The sequence below is a fragment of the Papaver somniferum genome, chromosome 5, assembly GCF_003573695.1.
Source record: "Papaver somniferum cultivar HN1 chromosome 5, ASM357369v1, whole genome shotgun sequence".
Classification (NCBI taxonomy): Eukaryota; Viridiplantae; Streptophyta; class Magnoliopsida; order Ranunculales; family Papaveraceae; genus Papaver; species Papaver somniferum.
The window spans coordinates 138,989,856-139,003,119 of record NC_039362.1 but is presented as its reverse complement, the minus strand read 5'-3'; the positions used below and the strand labels follow the sequence as shown (position 1 = coordinate 139,003,119).

Below are 13,264 nucleotides of genomic sequence, written 5' to 3'. Positions count from 1 at the left end.
GCCATTGGCGCATGGTGCGGCTAGCATGGTTGGGTCCAAGGCAAGGCGCGGTTGGCTTGGCATGGTGGGTCCAAGGATTTGGCATGCCATTGGCGCATGGTGCGGCTAGCATGGTTGGCATGCCTTGGCGCGGTAGACGTGGCTGGCATGGTTTCTCATTGGCACAGTGGTGCGACTGGCATGGTTGGCATGCCTTGGCGCGGAGATGTGGCTGGCATGGTTGGCATGCCTTGGCGCGGAGATGCGGCTGGCATGGCTGGCATGCCTTGGCGCGGTAGCATGAAAATTAGGGTTTGGCATAGATGACGTCGGTCAACGTTAAGGGTTCTGTCGTGGAACATGACACATAAAAAAAAAGGTACCCTGCTAATTCTTATGTAGGCATGCCGATCGATTCAATGAATGTGCTAATGGTCAAAGTGACGTCATGTCAGATGTGCGGTTTTACGATTTTAACCCTAAGCTAAAAACCACAATCAACAACTGTATATTGGGATTAGTTTCCACACAACCCTACGACAATTTAAGGGTGTTTACACTAAGGAAGGCAGTGGTTTTTTTAAAGAGAAGACCCTTTTGAATGTAGTGTGCATGCAACATGGTTAAGTCCCATGTAGTCAAGTAATGTGGCTGTTTTGATTCTTCTGAAACTTTGTGTGGTCTGATGTTGCATTTTGAGATCTGCCGAACAGCTTTGGACGTTTCTTGATTCATTTGGTGACAAATGACAATCAAAGGTATTAGAGATCTTGGTTGTTATCCAAGGATTTGAAGGCTTACGCTTCTAACTTACGGGTTATAGAAATTGCAAGAATCAGGAAAAATAAAAAGGGTTCTTTTATTGACTGATAAAAGAAAGAAAATATGTGGTCATGGTACAAATAAAAAGGGTTCTTTTAAAACCCCCACATGAGTTGCTTTAGAGACAGATAGCTAGTGGCTTACATTGGAGATCAGAAAGGCAGCCGGGACCAAGCATTAATCTCTGCTAGTATATTTGTTACAAACGTCATTGCTGACATAGTGTAGATAAAGATCATTTTTTTGTTTATTTCATTTTGTAAAAAGCCAGCTAATCAAGGTGCACAAAATGAATATCATGAGCAGATACAGCATCCATAAACTCTTCATCAGATTCAAGTGCACTCATTGATTCAGGCGGAAGACAAACCTCAAGCATCACGCTCCCGGTCCCTGTTAGACCAGGGTACGAAGACACCTTCCCGTCGAACTTATTAGCATATCCACTTCGTGCAGCCACGGCTTTTCCTAACCCAAAATCACAACCATACATATCAAACCGAGGCGAACTTCCCATCAGCACGCTAGATGCATCAATAACGTCTGCCACCTGAAATATTAGTGGTTTCTTCATCCATTCGTCCACAGATTTTCGAATCTTCTCATTATTGTGCTCTTTTATAGCCTGGTGCAACAGTAAGGCTGCCCATCCAATACCGTTCTTCAATAACTCCCCTGAAGTTGTAGTCCCGAACACTACGTGAATGTTGTTGCCGAAGTAATCGTCAGACAAAGGTGGTTTCAATCTCAACCTGTTGTTAATTGCTAATGTACACTTTGTTTTTCTATTGGAAGGAAAATTACGCGCCCTTGTTATTGATTTCCATACAAAAGCACTTAAAGCTTGAAATGAAGATATTTGGATATCTTTTACGGTACATTCTTCATTGGCTTTAGCTTTGAGCTTTGCTATCGATTGTGCTGTGAAATGGAACATTCTTTCTCTGAGAGGTGGTTGTTGGTATCGGGAGATGAATTCTTTGTGGTCGGAAAATGGAAGGTTGATGAGGGGTGTATCTTGGTAAGCTTCCAAAAACAAGCGTTTGGTTATAGGTGGATGAGAGATGCTGCAATCAAAATGATGATAATCCCCTGCTTCTTTGATACTTTTTCTTAGTTTCCTACAGATTTCTGCAAATGAATTGAAGAATTTCCAGTAAGCAGTTCCGTCACCTACAACATGGTTAAAACTACAGCCGATGAAGATGCCGTCCAATAACTCGGTCACCTGTACCACCAGCAAAGGTTCGGTGTGTCCATCATGGTTGATAGCTCCCTCAAGAGCGAAAAATGATTGGATAATTCGCGGCACATAGATCGGTGTAAGAATATCCATCATGTTCAAGTCAACAGCAGCATGGATGAACTCAGCTCCAACAGAATCATCGCTGCAATCCAAGTAAATAGCATAAAATGGTGGATCCTGCTGTTGTCTTGTTACTAAACGGCCTGAAAGAGGGTAGAAATGGGTTAATGTTATTGATAAAGAGTGTTTAAGCTGATCGATGAATGTCTCGGTAGGATTTGGATCTTCTAATGAAGGTGAGGGTCTTTTGAAGAGAAGACCCTTTTGAATGTAATGCGCATTGAACATGGTTAAATCCCATGGAGTCAAGTACAGTTGCTGTTTTGATTCTTCTACAACTTTGTGCGGTTTGATAGTGCATTTTGAGATTTTCCGAACAGTTTTCGCAGTTTCTTGATTCATAGCAGCAATCAAGGGTATTACAGATCTTGTTTGTGAAGAAGGGTGGTTGTTATTCAGGGATCTTAAAATTAAGCTTATGCTTCCAAGTTCCAACTTGGGTTACAGAAATTGCAAGAATAAGAGAGAGAACAACTTGCAAAGTGGTGACCAATCAATATTTTTTTAATATTATATATCTTTTGATAATTGGTGTTTGACTAATTTTAAGAAAAGAAACAAAATATATGTGATGTGGTCATGGCTGACGGCACACCTAACAATGACTCATCCTATTGAATACTCACATGAATAAGTTTTGAACGGATATGCAATGACTTGGGCAAGATATGGTTGTTGAGAGACTATGAACCCTGAAAACATAACAAGTTACTTTGTAGATAGAAATCCCCCTGAATTTATCTCAAGCTAGATCATTTCCTCATCTGAAAATAGGAATAACAATTACATGGGTAAATAATCAGATCTTTTTTACTTTACCTCTATGGATTTGATGATAAATAAAAGTCCATATAAGTTCAAAATTTCCTTTAACTAAAGAAAACAATGCATGACAAGAAATGGGTCCTCCGGTAGGAGCTTCATGATGGAGATGAATCATTAACTTCTTCCGCGACGTTGTTATCTACAGCATCTGGAAGACTTCTCAGAACCTGTTGGAGTAGATAAGATGAGAAATCCACTGTATAATTTGTAAAAGAATGGGGGCTAATTCTGTAAAGAGAATTAAACTATGCTTCAGTGGCAAGCACTATATTGAACTTCTGGAAGCAATGTTTTGACCAGTGATTTAACGAGACAGGGTAACAGTAACAGACCATTTTCAATTATTCCTCCGTTTTAGCCGTGTTACTGTTGGGGTATGGGTACCCAAACTGAAGGAGTAGTAACCACCCAAAAACTGTAAAAATTAGTGGTGAAAAAAATCTTTCTCAATTATTCTCCAGTTTTTAACGTTTTTTTACTGCTTCTGTTACTCTTATAGTAAATCCCTTTCAAATGAAGGAGTGCACTATCAATTTGAGCAGATTAGAGGCTCCTATGGGTAGTCTTTACCCCACTTTTCCCCCAAACACGTTCATGCACTCGTTCAACTGAACGAGTGGTTGATAGTGAAACACTAGACGGGGGACGGTCCCCCGTCAAAAAAATTTGGAATTTTTTGAACTAGACGGGGGACTGTCCCCCGTCTAAGTAGTTTTTTTAGTTTTTTTTTTTTTTCTGACGGGAGATTTTAGGAGTTTTTTTATTTTATTTTTGATGGGGAAATTCCCCCGTTTTAGGAGTTTTTTAGTTGTTTTTGTTTTACGGGGAAAAATCTCCCGTTTAATGTTCCCTTTCATTTTTTCCCATAATGACTTCACTCGTTCATATGAACGAGTCCTCTTTCATCTTGCAAAAAACATTATTCGTATGACGGTCGCTGTTTTAGAAAGGATTTTGATGGGTGGGCCTTCAATGTTAATCCATGCTTGGGGTCTAGCTAGGCCTTTGAAGCTCCGAAAGAACGCCAAAAAATAAAAATAAAAATCGGAAGCAACACTAAAAGTGGAATTGTCCCTTGGGGTAATAGTCTTAGCAATCCTCTAAGACAGATAAGAATTGGTTTACCTGATACAAGTGCCAAGAAGCAAAAGCATCCAAGGCAGCATATTCGAGCTGTTGTTTCGATAGAACATAAGTTTCCCAGTTGCTAAGTCTAGTATTTCCAGGCTTCTTTATCTGCAATAATTCAACAAATATTAGCACTCTGGCAACCTATATTCTGTAACTTACTGGAAATTTAGACAAGGTTAACGTTCTAGCCAGAGTGATTATCAAATAGAGATGACAAAAGCTACTAGTCAAGTGACTACGAACAGCTGCGATAAGGAATGTCTAAGTCAATGCCCAGGTATATTACAGCAATGAATCAAAGTTACTCCGTCAAGCAACACTGTCAACGCTGTTTCCATACAGCTGCACTACAAACACGCCTTCACCATTCCAAATTCTCAACAAAGAAAAAGATACATAAACTTCTAAGTTGTTTAACACTTATTTATTAAATATAAATTTGTTCTTTCACACTAGTAATGGGATAACCATCCAATGTCTTCTTTATAAAGACATATAAGATTACCCCAATTCGTATTTAACAAACAAAACTAAATAGTGTCACAATCAAGAGTTTGGCCATATGCGGAAGTTGACACTAATAATCATAAACAAGTACCTAGTGTTATCATGAATGATCAGATAATTGGAGATTAGAGATGATAAACATTCTTATGATTGTTCATGAAAGACGGATAACAAAGACAAATGCATCAGGTGCCACACAAGTTACGAAAAGGACTCGTACATAAATACTTTAAGGTAAACAAATGATCTCATCTACACAGGCAGTGAAATGGAAATATGGCAACTCTAGTCAAATTAAGAGAAATGCAACTCAGAAAGCCTAATAAGATGATTAACAACTGTTTGAATATAGAGAACTGAATTACTCGAGTCGTAACAATTAAGGCAGTATTAAATAAACTAACATCATGTGCCACAGCTAGTAAACAACAAAAACTAAAGATGCATGAGGAATGATAAACCATAATCTAAAATTTTAAAACGATAGGGTTAACCACAATGACGAATCTGGCCAAGGGCGCCAACTAACCATTATGGAACCTAGCATAGAGATGAAAATACATCTCATTTTCAGTTCTTAATATGGGACAAAATGAATGACCATTGACATAAAAGGAAACATCACCGTGGAATTAGTATAAGAAGATCAAAATCTAGCTCCCTAAATCGTCCTCCAATAGGACATAGTTCCCACCAATCCAAGCACACTCCCTTGGCTTCTTTACAAGAACGCTCAAATACCTCTCACGTTGAAGTTGGATTATGTATCCGTTAAAAACTAGGCCAAATTGATGGAGATATAGGCACGTCCATCATTACAAGACAAATATGAAAAAAGTCTTCCTATTCTTATAATGATTCCTAAAACTCAAATCGACAACGACAAGCTAACGGAACTTATACAAAAAGAAGTTGTACTTCTTAACCATATGATTCCCTAACATTCTACAATTTTGTTTGGTGCCAGAGATGTTGCCTAGACGGAGTTTTCCCAAAACCAACTAAGTAACTTTACCACTATAAACAAACACTAAGAAAGAACTAAACCCATGTTCAAAATCGACACATAATTGATTAGGTAAAATATGAATTTTTTTATTTTTGGCCAATCATCCTAACAACCGTAGTTGTAAATAACTACTGGTAGCCTGGTACTAGCAATGAGCTTTATACATACAAAACAATCTAACATTAAACACCAACACCACTACAGAACCAATTTACAAACTATCTACTTCCACCTAAAGCTATAAACTTCATGCTGCTATCTGCTACTTATCAAACTATACCATACAAACATAGAAATTACAAAAAATCTAAGAAGGGATAGGATTTCTTACTTCAACAGAGCCCTTCTTAGCAACATTCGGCCAATCTTTAGCAGCATAACCAGTTTTCCATTCAAAGTCAACTGTTAATGTAACTGGTTGTTTTCGTTCAACAGCCCAATAAAACAAGCCATATATTCACCAGTTTCAGGAGCCGTAAATGTGAATTTTCCAGATTCAACATGATCACCAGTATGTACTAGGAGGGATTGCAAACATCCCTCGATCTTAAGATTGGGTCACTTCAGAGTACCAAATCAAGGTTCTTTAAAGCATGTATGATGCTGAAAAGGGAATGCTTGTGTTATTGTCTACGCGGATGGTAGACCCAAAATGTCTATAGATAAGGGGGAGAAGGAAAAACAGAACAAAAGCTAGTATACTACCCTCAACGGTAATTTGGTCAGTTACATACTGAATGAGATGAGGATAGTATGACATAACCTACTTACCAAAAGAACCGTATATACAATAACATTATCAACGGATAAGTAGATGACACAAAAACAATTTGTATAAAACTTTACACACAAAACTTGTCTAAGATTATCAAAGTTAAGTAACGGGGTCAAGGAAACGCGAGAAAATATTCTTCAGATTTCAGAAAAATAACCTGCTTGTGGACAAGCGTTTCAGCAAGTGAACGAAGACCCCACATTTTTGGCATTCCACCAAGCTTTATGTTTGCAAGATCTGAGAGGTCCTCCAAAGATTTAACACATACATTATAATCCTTAAAAACTTTAACAGCATCGCCACCAATTGCAACGCCAACCTTCGAAGGCATCAAGCCAATTGATAAATAAGTTCATCAAAATGATTTATATCAGAAATGTGTAGCTAATTCTAGAAGCAGTATCAGAGATATTACAAAATTTACACCTTCACGGATGTAGGATCCTCAAGAAGTGACTGCAGAACTGGAGGGATACCAGAATGATGTATGTGCATGACATAACATAGACCCGGATCGCCACATATCTGCATTACTGCAGCCTTCACTGTTTTCCCCCCTGAAGATTCAAGTTCATCAACTTATGCTTGCTCTATATACCCCTAGAGTGGGTTACTAACAAGAAACTGTTTTTAACATAACTTTGACTGTAAGGTATAAAAATTTATCTAATACCATGCTACCAAAGAACACCTATTTGTAGGATATATAGGCGGAAAACACGGAGAGGACTAAACGAATGACTATGCACATACTCATGCGTGACAAGAACTAGAGACCTGCAAGTTCTCGAAGGAAACTAAACCTTCAGCAAGTTAACTTGGAAGACCGATAAGTTTAAACGACCAGTCCTACAACAAAGTTAAACGATTCAGCATCACCAGTGACAAATTTACATGCACATAAACACATGTCCATAATAGTTCATAAGTGTTGAATTGCACACGCTTAACTTGGTAGAGCAAATTTTAGGAGCATAATCGAAACTAAACAGTTACCAAAGCAAACTCAAATTGAACTAGAAAGTCAATTCAGGTTATTGAACCAACCTTTTCTGAATGTGGGTTTCCATTCAATATCAAAACCAAGACTAACTTGCTCCATATAAATTTTCTTCACTTCAATGATCTCCAGAAGCTCCTTGGCAGCTTTTTCTACCTCAGAAACAGTTTTACTGTACACAATACGTCCTCCGAATTTCATTTCCGGGTATTCCACCTTATTGCTAACTGAAATGAGGAACATTTCTAATCAGAACACTAAACTCGGACGGAAAAAAAAAAGAAAAAAAGAAATGATAAACTGTACCTTGATTTCTAGGGTTAGAGGATGAACCAGAAAAAGAACCAGCATTCCGATTTGTGCAATTATGAATTCCCCAATTGGGTAATCGCCGATTGTTTAATGGAACCCTATTAATATCATTGTGTGGTTTAATTTGTGGTGTTACAGAAGCAATAACTGCATCGATTTCGTCAAGTTCTTGTTGAGAAAAGGGTCTTTCCCAATCTGAAATTGCATCCATCAGATTATCAGAAGAAAGTTTTTTCTGGATTAATTAGCAATCGAGAAGAAATCGGAAATTGGGTTCTGAAATGGGAATATGGGATGACTCTTTTACAAACTATAAGGCGGGAAAATTGATATGGGATTGGGGATGCTCAATGGGGTTTAAATCTCGCAACACCAGATTTACCGAGCAACAGCAGCGATGCTTTCTATTATTTTTTTTGCCGTACATCATATGATTATAAACCAGCAAATATCTCAAACAAAATTACATTGATAAGCAAAAAAAATACACAAAAAAAAGGCGCTCAACTACACGAGCCAGTGAGTCGCTCAAAAGAAAGAATTAAAATTACACAACTAACCTTAGGTACTCCATAGTTCTCCATATATAGCCCTAACTCCTACCCAGGTTCTTATTCCAATTAACCCTACTTAATTTCTCACAGTCATCCCTGAATGGGAACTCTCTCACTGCCGGATACTTAATTTACCTTTCTCCTCTTCACAGCATTGATAGTTTCCGGCTCCTCTCCCTTCTCAGCAACTTTTTGCTTATCCTTTATGTATTTTAGGACCTGCTTGACAGACCTAAGGGGTGTCCTACGAATTCCATCCGGGCCTGGTGGTTCATGAAATTTCTGCAATGATGATAAGCAAATGAATTATGCAAGTAATAAACAATATATTCAGAAAAGAAATTCAAATCACATGTAAATGTCCAAGGCTAAAGGTGATCTTAATCAATGCCATATTAAAAAAGTGAACAGTAGTAGCTAGGCTTAAATATCAAAATTTATACGTAAACATCAACAAACTCAGAATGCTTGGATCCTTATTCATATATATATATATATGTATCTACAAACAAAAGTTGTTAACATATGTTAGAAGCAGGTGAAATTTTACTTTTTCTTTGAATACATTCTGGATCTGTAAAGAATCTAAACCACACCAGTACTAGGTAAAAATATATGATGAAGCAACATATTCAGCAAAACCTAATATGAAAAAATGAAAAACTGAACAAAAATATTAGATATTTAGATTTACTGCAGGAAAAAAAAAGTAAACTAGGTTAAATAATCTTATTACCCAGTCGATTGTCTTTCCGTCGCTATCCCGTCTTTCTCCTTCAACATACCAATCATCTGGTACTAGGTGTCGTTTTAGGTGAAAATGGCCCGGTATGATCTTCAAATCCGGAGGTATTTGTCGCCGGGGTTGGGTGGGTTTTTTCTTTGGTTTTTGCTGCCTTCTTGGTGGTTTGCTAGAACTGCCAGGACAATCTGCAGCCGCTTTAAAAAAGCGATCATACGCTTTTTGGTTCTGCTTAACTCGAAAAATAACTTGTTGGACCGGATAATACACATTCAGGGGAAAAACCTGAAGTACTTCTATTTCTGTTTCTTTGGGAGAATTACCAGCCATGATGTATATGAACCAAGATAGAGTAAATTTATCAGAACAAAAAGATGATGGTGGTGGTGGTGATGATATTAGGTTTAAGAAGAAAAGAGGAAGAAACGAAGGATAAGAAGAATAAAGAGATATTACACAGAAGATCTATAGTAAACAAGAGGAGGAGGAGAAGAAGAGGTCGGCGGCTAGAAGATGAAGATAATGATAATCCGGTTTAAGTGATGAATTGGTGGGGGAAATGAATAGATTATATAGAAGAGTTTAGGGTTTTATAAAGAAGGTGATGATGGAGGTAAATTCAATGTACCAACAGGTATGCATTTAAGTGTTTGTAGTAATGACAGAGATGTTGAAGAAGGCCGGAGTGGATATATGATAACCTGCCTAAACTGAACTCTTAATGTACATAATAACATTTTATGAAACGATGTATTTTTTTTGTCTTAAACAAGAAACAATTATTCATTTAGTATTAATTGAAAAGATTTTAGTATTAAATTTTCAATTAATACTTAGAAAGAAAGAGTAATACATTATTTGAAAGTGCTTGTTAATGTTAACAAATTAATTGTTTTTCTAGATACGAAGAAACCTTTGAAACCTTGCATTTGAAGTTGGAAAAATATACGAGGCCGGAACTCTACATACAGAGGTGAGTCCTGGTGAGGATGAAAAACACTAGGGTATTATGATTGTGAAGAAGAACTCGATATGATTGCATGCTCGAGGCGACTATACCAATGAAGCACTAAGTTACAAATTAACTGCTCTAACACGTGGGTAAAAGTCAGTAACAGACTTAAAGGCACAAAATTTGGAAAGATTTTTTTCTTTTGTTTTGACAATATCAAGAGAAATTCCCACCTTTTCTAAGTTCAAGTCAATTTTAGTCAAGAACAATTTATTTCTTTCATATATCTCATAACGATAACTTAGTCATTTGAATCATAATTTGTTTTTTTTGTTGCGCGAAAAAGAACATTCAATATATCGTTTGATGATTTCCTTTTGTTATACATATGTTTTGCTCACCAATAAAAAAAGACTTAGAGATTTTTTTTGGAAAATACTTTGTTTGCATTAACTTTTTTTTCAAAATTAAAAGGATAAATGATTTTACTCGCAACTTTGGAATTTGATTACATCCATAATTTATGTGTATTTATCTATTTATGTTTGAACGACTTAATAAAACTATTTACACAAAATGATCAAGAAAATGACAACGGAAAGAATGTATTTATATTCTAAGCTGAAAGGAAATCTACATTTTATCCGGCGATTCAGGAATTCAGAAATTGATTTTCTGACCACGGCAATATTGATTAACAGATACAATAATTGTACACAAAAAAATTGTTATCCAGTCAAGATTTTCCGAACACGACAATGTTGATTAACAGATAAAATAATTGTACAATATACGACAAAAATGTTGTTATTCAGTAACGACAAATTAAATAGTCCGTTATTTATTTGTGTTTTAATGGTTTTATAGAACTGCTATGCAAAAAGATCAAAAAAGTGACAGTTGAAAGAATGCATTTATATTCCAAGCTGAAAGGAACTTCTAAATTTTATAGATGCGGCGATTCAAAAATTCTGAAATAGATTTTCCGACTGTGACAATATTGATCAACAATAAAATAATTATACGATATACGACAAAAAAATCGTTATTCAATAACGACAAATTAAATAGTTCGTTATATCAAACCAAGTAACCAACTGTCAATTACATACGTGTATTTATTTATGTTTTAATGGTGTCATAGAACTAGTTATGCAAAAAGATCTAAAAAATGACAGTTGAAAGAATGCATTTATATTCCAAGATGAAAGGAACTTCTAAATTTTATAGATGCGGCGATTCAAAAATTCGAAAATAGCGTTGAAAAATCGTTTTTCAGTACCGACAAATTAGATAGTTCGTTATCTCAAACCATGTAACCAACTGTCAATTACATATGTGTATTTATTTATTCGTGTTTTAATGAGTTACACAAAAAAAATCAAAAAAGTGACAATTGAAAGAATGCATTTATATTATTTTATCTGTTAATCAATATTCTCGTGACAAAAAAAAATCATTTTTTCGTACGGACAAATTAAATAGTTCGCTATCTAAAATCAAGTAACCAACTGTCAATTACGTATGTAAATTTTCATTGAATGACAAACTTAATTACCATTTAATTACAAAATAATGAAAGAGTTACATAGCAGGCAAGCGAGCAACAAGCTGCACCGCAAGTCCTTTTTGAATTGCAAAACCTATTCTATTAAAAATAAAATCTCGTGAACCGGGAGTCATGACATTTTTGTGCATGACTTTTTGGAACCTCTTGAGTAATCCAAGCGCTTCTGGAGCCAAATAACCAAAAGTATCAAAAGCAAAGGGGACGAAAGCATGCCCATTGTCAACACACGCTTTGTCATGTTTCGATATCTTACCTGAGGCAGCCCTTAGTGCTGCTTGCCCAACTGTAAAGGCGCCATGTTCAATGCCTACCAAAGGAGATACCCCAGTGAGGTCAACACATGTGTGTTTCCCATTAGCCCACCCAAAAATAAGAACATTTGCTGGTCTTAGTGTCGATCTCCCCTCAAGTAGGTCTGTCAGAAAGTTCACAGGCGCTTCTTTCTTTGCTGAAATGCCAGACCTCCACAGTACATCATACAAGATATCCCTCACATGATCAAGTCTATATTCAAAACCAGGGTCTACCTTACAATGAACTGCATGTTCACCATACGAGTCCAAGCATCATGTGATGCAAGCAGGACAACGAGAGTCAGAGGGATAAAGCGGGATCATTAGCCTGTATTTGAGGATAAAACGGTACTCCAAAGGAGACATCTTCTGTCCAAGCCCCTCAATCGGAATAGCAATAAGAAAATCTTGGGCATGCGCTGCTTGCAAACAACCAAAAACCACTTTTTGTCTCTCCGTGAGCTTGTAAACTCTATCCATATCCTTAACCGCTTTACCAAAAAGAGCACTCGCCAGAGTACGGGGCGTTGTCTTCTTCCGACCACGACAGTATCGATTATCAGATAAAATAATTATATGATATACGACAAGAAAACGTTATTCAGTAACTACAAATTATAGAGTTTGTTATCTCAAACCAAGTAACCACCCGTCACTTACATATGTGCATTTATTTATTATGTTTTGACGGTTTAATAGAACTTGTTACGCAAAAAGATCAAAAAAAATGACACTTGGAAAAATGCATTTTGAACGATGGTACTTCTTTATACCCAATTTTTATCGCTTAAAAACAAAAAATAAAATTATGTATCTTTTTGACTTACTATAGCTGTCCGGTAAAACAAAAAAACAAATTCGGGAGGCAACTCCATATTTGGTGTCATAACGACTCTAGGACTGCCACAAAAAATTTAAGCCTCGCCGAACTTTAGCGGGTGTAAACATCGTTACACCAGAGCCATATGGAAACAGAATTCAACTTGCTAATCCATAATAGTACAGTTGACGAACTGAATCATTAAGCTCTGAGATTATCCACCTAATTATCCAAATTATTTATCATCCTACGTACATAAAAATCAAACTCACGAGCTAGTAACACTTCACTAAGTGAGCTTGAAGAAACGCCGGCTGCTGCATTGGATGGAGGGGGTCGAGGAAGTGGAATCAGATGATGTAATTGTTGTTAATTTGTTATATATTGCCACCCAAGTTGTGGAGTTAGCCGCTGTTGTTTTGTTGATTACCCTCCATATTCAAGAATCCTATTATTGGGGCTTAGAAAGTCAAGTTTTTTTGGGGACTTTCTAGGGTCACCAAATATCAATTGGGACACCCCTCATTATATATTTATATAAAGATTAATAGGATCCCATATGATTTTAGATAATAAAACTTGATTAACATTATTAATCATGATTAAT

The 13,264-nt window shown here is 36.6% G+C and overlaps 2 protein-coding genes across 3 annotated transcripts; both read right to left on the bottom strand.

Moving 5' to 3' along the window:
• Positions 1–814: 814 nt before the first annotated feature.
• On the bottom strand, positions 815–2,703 carry LOC113282902 (uncharacterized acetyltransferase At3g50280-like). Its single transcript, XM_026532007.1, has one exon. The coding sequence runs from the start codon at positions 2,507–2,509 to the stop codon at positions 1,073–1,075; it is 1,437 nt and encodes a 478-aa protein (XP_026387792.1). The 5' UTR covers positions 2,510–2,703; the 3' UTR covers positions 815–1,072.
• A 143-nt stretch (positions 2,704–2,846) lies between these two features.
• Positions 2,847–9,567, bottom strand: LOC113282903 (Werner Syndrome-like exonuclease). Of its 2 annotated transcripts, XM_026532008.1 has the most exons (8): positions 9,017–9,566; positions 7,721–8,562; positions 7,462–7,641; positions 6,841–6,971; positions 6,572–6,733; positions 4,118–4,228; positions 2,987–3,159; positions 2,847–2,859 (listed from the first exon to the last, which is right to left on the bottom strand). In XM_026532008.1, the coding sequence occupies exons 2-7, from the start codon at positions 7,935–7,937 to the stop codon at positions 3,088–3,090; spliced, it is 873 nt and encodes a 290-aa protein (XP_026387793.1). In that variant the 5' UTR covers positions 7,938–8,562; positions 9,017–9,566; the 3' UTR covers positions 2,847–2,859; positions 2,987–3,087. The 2 variants fall into 2 exon arrangements, with proteins under 2 accessions (XP_026387793.1, XP_026387795.1); XM_026532010.1 differs by lacking the exon at positions 2,847–2,859 and having other exon boundaries at positions 3,008–3,159; positions 7,748–8,562; positions 9,017–9,567.
• Between the last annotated feature and the right edge of the window lie 3,697 nt (positions 9,568–13,264).